We start from the raw sequence: 6,000 nt of genomic DNA, 5'->3' as shown, positions 1-6,000 counted from the left end.
AAACACCCTTTTAGCCACTCTTGCCAGGGTTTTATGAAAAATAACCCATTCAATAAATTACACAATGAAAATGGGACAATATTTTCATGTTGCACATCTTTTAGTTGTATCAATGTATAGTTGGTTTGAGGTTTTGAAGTCATTGAAATTTGGAGCTATTGACCTTTTAAAAAGTATCCCATGTATATTGTGTAATTTACTGACGGTCCCTAACTAGCCCATAGGGATATCAAATGTCACACCAAATTGACCATGAGTATTATGATCAGAATGGTCATTTGCATCTGTGCTCAGAATATATGATTACTTGGGTGCTGCCAGCTGTGGGCATTAGGGAAGAATTCTATAAACCCAACCCACGGGAAAACGTACAATACCCTTCATTTTGTGACACCATGTTTTCGTATTATTTTGCAAATCTCCGTTTTGGACGAGACCGACTTTATGACCAAAATTATCATATTTACAGTGTAGTCAATTTTGACAGTAGAATACATGTTTCTTACTCATATCAATGCCACATATTACATTTTCAAAACGAGAAGTTGCTTTTAGGTGCATTCGCTCTTGAAGTTTTCAAAACCTCAATAGGAAAAATTATTCAGCACAGATATACGACTAGACTTCCGTTGTTTAGACAATATTATACACCTGTTGTATTCAGTGCATGTGACAAATAAAACTGATTTGATTTGAATAAAATAAAGTAACTTCGAATGTCCAAACTACAATGTAAAATGGCACATGTGGAAAGTCAATGGTAGACTTGACCCTACATTTAGAGACACTTGTGATTCTTAAAAATATGTGATTCATATTTTTCTTCATGCTCGTTAACCAAGAACATATTAGATGAGGTCACCCAGCTAGGAATAGCCAATTTGCTGGTGCTCCGTGGCCCCAAGGTGTTACACAGTCCTTGTGGATTCTCAGGGATCTACAGGCCATATAAATCAAGGTGTAGGTCAACATTCCCCTACAATATTTGAAAACGACATTTAAAAAGTCCCACCTTGCCTCCTTAAAAATGTAAACACGCCTAATCTAATAAAATCACTTTTCTAAACATAAGGCCAAAATATTTTGTAAAACACAGGCAGACCACAGATCTGAATTTTAATGGCCTGGAATGTTACGCAGCTCGAGAAGGATACCCAAGGATCATCCCCCCTCCGAACGCCCACGCACGCGAGAGGGGGGTGAAAGTGCTTTGTCAATGTGGACAGACGACGCTGGGAGCGGCAGAGATTGAAACAAAGTTTACGAATATCTCTCTCGGAATAAGAAAGCAGAACTGTTGGATTCTAAACATTGTTTCAAATCTCCCTTCGTCGTGGACCGGGACACTGAAATACAGTAAGTCACGTCGCTACTTTGTAACACTAACCCTGTGTGGCACTGATGAACTCGAATGACAACCGTTTCGTCGCTGAGATAGCAATAGCCGTGACTTGAATATCGTCTTCTATGCAACAAGTAGTGGTCTTGAATGGGGTTTTAACTGAAGATATTCAGTTCCAATATTTACACTCTATAGCTACAGAGCACGTATAGTAAAGCTTTTAAAAAATAAATAATTAGCAGGCAACTTTCTTCGTTTTCTATGCGCAATGGTGCTCGAGCCAATATTCACTGTCGTAGTGATTCCCTGGTCTACGGTTTGGTAAGAAACGATCGAAAATTGAATTACGCACATTTTTATTTTAACGTTTTTTACCGAAGATTACAGCTACGATTTGGTTAATTCAAGGTCCAGGAAGCTATAAAACATGTTTTTGTCCTAGTACTAGTGAGAAAAAATACAAATCACAGTTTACCAATTTTTGCATTAATCCGCAGCCACGGCCTAAATTATTTTGGATGAAATAAATGTATCCTAGTCTACATGTGCTTTCCAAGAAATGCAGGATTTACCCACACTGTAACTCGTAAGAGACATACATTCCCGATCATATTCCTGTTTTTGGCGACTCAATCATCAGATACTAGTAGCCTAGATTGCAACATGCACTCTCTATTTTTGTTAAAACCGATAAACAGTAATGTAGTTTTGAGTTTGCCCCTTGTCTGGGTGGTGAAGACCGTTATGAAATCCTCACCACAACATAATTTCACCTTCTGTGATTTCTAGTCAATAATTGTTGTTTTTGTGCCTCAAAAGTTTCTTCTTAATTTTCTTCATCTTTCAGACTTTCAACCTTTAATGCATTTTAGCACTGACATTTTTGGGGAAGTAGTTAACCATGATGGTAAGACTGGCCCTTCACCTGGTTGCAACATACGCTGTCTGCCTGTCTGTGTGTCTGGGTGCGTCAGTCCGGGGAGATCCCTGCCTCATCATCAGTGAAGTCAACGCAGACAACCCCAAACTGGACACCACTGAGTTTGTTGAGCTCTACCACACCAGCGGCCAGAGGGCCTCACTGGAAGGCTACACCCTGGTGTTCTACAATGGAAACGGCAACATAGCCTACAAAGTACTGGACCTGAAGGGCCACACCACAGATGACCGAGGCTTCTTCCTGGTTGGCTCGGTGGACATGCAGCCAAAACCGGCCATCCCCCTCCCACCCAACACCGTCCAGAATGGCCCAGACGCCATCGCGCTCTACCACACGTCTGCGGCACGCTACGGGGAGAAGATGAACGCCACAGCCGTGGGGCTGGTGGATGCCATCGTGTACATGACGCGGCGTTCCGGGAGCGTGGAAGTCCTGGCTGAGACGTTGACCCCTGGGGAGTCGGCCTTCGTGGAGGACGAGGGGGCCCACGAGGGGGACGAGTCCATCGAAAGGTGCCTGATCTCTGGGGAAAGCTGGGGCTTCCAGGTGGACCTGCCATCACCTGGCCAACGCAACCGCTGCAACCCCCCTGATCCCAGCACTGCCACCACGCGTATCAGCGAGCTGAAGCTGGGAGGGGGGCAGGTGGACGGGTTTGTGGAGCTAAGCGAGTCCCAGGCTGCAGGGCCTCTGGTGCTGCTGGTGCTGGACGGGCGGACGGACACGGTCAGTGAGAGTGTCGACGTGCACACCTCCAGGGAAGGCCTGATCTCCATCACCATCGACAAGAACAACATGAAAGGTCAGTGAACCTGTACCTGGAGGAGCTCCTACTGGTCTTCAGGGCTGAGAAAAGCTTCATATCTCTTCATTGGGTCTTGCAGAGATTTCTATGAGTCAAGGAGCTGGACCTGTGTATTTTGTGTGTGAAATTATATCTATGCAAATTGTTTCACGTCCTGTGTATGAAAAGTGCCGTGTTTGTTGGTGTGAAAGCTATGTTGAGTGATTAAGTTCTACTATGTTATACATCAGGAGATGAGTCGGGGGCAGTGGCGTTGTACAGTGGCAAGGCCTCTGACTTCCCTGTAGGCAGCCCCCTGAGCCAGACGCAGCCCCTAGACGCCTTTGTTTTCGCTGGACCAGGAAACCAACCCAGCGCCAACCTCACAGAGACCCTTATACCAGGCAGACAGCCCTATCAGCTCAGCGCCAGGTAATCCACCCATCCATACTCATCCAGCCACCCATCCATCTATTTATCTGTCTTAGGCTGAAGTACTAACCTTGCTGGTCTTTCTCAGGTTTGGGGAAGGAGGCCTCTACCTCAGTCGCTGTGGTGTGGCCAGTTGGACCAGAGACCCTGGTGTATTCTGGGAAGCGCCACAAACCCCCGGACAGCCCAACCAGTGCCCATGGCCAAAGATCTGCCCTCACGCCACTGGTGAGTGTTGCATATTTCTCTATCACATTGACACCTTTACATTGGGGATGCTTTCGATTGGTGATACACATTAGTGCATATAGGCAAATCGATTAGCTTCTAATCAATCATAGCCAATTAAATTCAATAAACATTTAGGATAATGAACATACATTGAATAGAATATAATTGCTATCTAACAATGTGTTTACAAACACGGGTGTAAGAGCAATTTAATGTAAATAGTTACCAAATTGAAGAGACAATCTAATTTATCAAAATAGTAGTGAGTTTTGACCTGTTGCAATTTGGTAAATCTCCTTTTTCCGCTCTTCAGTGGTCCCTGGGGGTACGGAAGTGCCCCCTCACCTCCCTCCCTGGGGTCGGGGAGACTTTCTGATCAGCGAGGTAAATGCTGACAACCCGGGCTCAGCCGAGGATGGCGAGTTCATCGAGCTGTGGCACCCGTCGGGCCGCCGCGTCTCTCTGCAGGCCGTGTGGCTCCTCCTGTTCAGCGGACACAACAGCAAGCCCTACCGCGAGATCAGCCTCACAGGCCACTTCACCACTGCCCAAGGCTACTTCCTGGTGGGCAGTGATAGGCTGGTCCCGGCCCCCTCGATCCGCCTGCCACCCAACACCATCCAGAACGGACCGGACGCAGTAGCCCTGTACCGCAGCCCCTTCAGCCCGCCCTCTGCCTTTCAAACAGGGATCCCCACCCAGGGGTTGCTAGATGCGGTGGTGTATCGGCTGAGGGGCTCGGACAAGGACACCCAGGAACTGAGCGATGCTTTGACCCCAGGACAGCTCCCCCTGCTGGAGGACTCGGAAGTGCAGCCTGGAGACGAGGCCTTGAGCCGCTGTAACGGCCTCCTGCCCGCCGACCAGTCTGCTTTCGTGGTGAGGACCCCTTCCTGTATTACTTCAGCAGAGGCTATTTTTCAGAGGCCTTAGCTATGGTACACTGAACAAAAATATAAACACAACATGTAAAGTGTTGGTCCCATGTTTCATGAGCTGAAAAAGATCCCAGACATTTTCCATATGCACAAAAAACGTATTTCTATCAAATTGTGTGTGCAAATTTGTTTACATCCCTGTTAGTGAGAATTTCTCCTTTGCCAAGATAATCCATCCAGCTGACAGGTGTGGCATATGAAGAAGCTGATTAAACAATATGATCATTACTAGGGTTGTACATTTTGGGGAATATTCAGAGGTGGAAACTTTCTGTGGGAATATATGCAAATTAATATTAATACCAATTAAATGTAGATGTAAAATGTATATATATTTTTCACCTTTATTTAACCAGGTAGGCTAGTTGAGAACAAGTTCTTATTTGCAACTGCGACCTGGCCAAGATGAAGCATAGCAGTTCGACACATAACAACACAGAGTTACACATGGAATAAACAAACATACAGTCAATAATACAATAGAAAGAAATAGGGGGGAAAAGTCTATATACAGTGAGTGCATATGGAGACAGAAACATAAACCTTTTACCTTATCATAAGTAAACCTAATTACAAATGATTAAATCCTTCCAATATAAATTTTTAAAACTATTTAGTTACGAATTGAACTTTAATTAAATGAGTAGACTCTTCACATGGGATGATTTCACTGAACAACAAAAGAAAGGGAATATTGAATGATCCCCAATGATCCATCGCATCTCCCAAAAACGTTTTCAAAATACTTCTGTAAAATGATAGTCTAGAAACTAAAGCTTTGGTTGTCTTCCTCTCAGGCTTCCATGTCTTCTCCCTGGACCTCCTCAATGTCCACCTCTTGAACATCAGACTCTGAAGCCTCATCTTCACTGTCACTTTCCAACCTTGTTGAGGTTAGCTCGTTGTCAGGCTCAAAAAGCCCAAAATTTGCCCGGGTGGCAACCAGTTTTTCAACCCTTGTATTGGTCAGCCTGTTGCGTACTTTGGTGTGTGTGTTCCCAAACAAGGACCAGTTTCGCTCTGAGGTGGCTGATGTTGGTGTGATTTAGAAGATGATGGAGGCAACAGGGGAAAGAGCCTCAGATCCACAAAGTCCATTCCACCAGGTGGCTGATGTTGGTGTGATTTAGAAGATGATGGAGGCAACAGGGGAAAGAGCCTCAGATCCACAAAGTCCATTCCACCAGGTGGCTGATGTGATATGTTGGCACAACTGCCATATTGCATCTCCATTCCAAAGCCCTTACTTGGAAGTGTACTTCGCCAGACTGCCAAGAACCTTGCCTTCATCCAGGCCAAGGTGGCGAGACACGGTAGTGATGATACCATAGGC

At 45.3% G+C, this 6,000-nt stretch overlaps 1 protein-coding gene across 1 annotated transcript in view; it reads left to right on the top strand.

Annotated features, from left to right (window-relative positions):
- Positions 1 to 1,162: 1,162 nt before the first annotated feature.
- si:ch211-183d21.1 (uncharacterized) overlaps positions 1,163 to 6,000 on the top strand; it is a 30,462-nt gene continuing 25,624 nt past the window's right edge. The window contains exons 1-5 of the mRNA XM_024007684.2: positions 1,163 to 1,356; positions 2,190 to 3,084; positions 3,318 to 3,498; positions 3,587 to 3,726; positions 4,043 to 4,608. Of these exons, the coding sequence (XP_023863452.1) occupies positions 2,244 to 3,084; positions 3,318 to 3,498; positions 3,587 to 3,726; positions 4,043 to 4,608 (1,728 nt within the window). The 5' untranslated portion in view covers positions 1,163 to 1,356; positions 2,190 to 2,243. The remainder of the gene's footprint in view (positions 1,357 to 2,189; positions 3,085 to 3,317; positions 3,499 to 3,586; positions 3,727 to 4,042; positions 4,609 to 6,000) is intronic.

The sequence above is a fragment of the Salvelinus sp. IW2-2015 genome, linkage group LG18, assembly GCF_002910315.2.
Source record: "Salvelinus sp. IW2-2015 linkage group LG18, ASM291031v2, whole genome shotgun sequence".
Classification (NCBI taxonomy): Eukaryota; Metazoa; Chordata; class Actinopteri; order Salmoniformes; family Salmonidae; genus Salvelinus; species Salvelinus sp. IW2-2015.
This window is presented reverse-complemented; position numbering and strand designations above follow the sequence as displayed.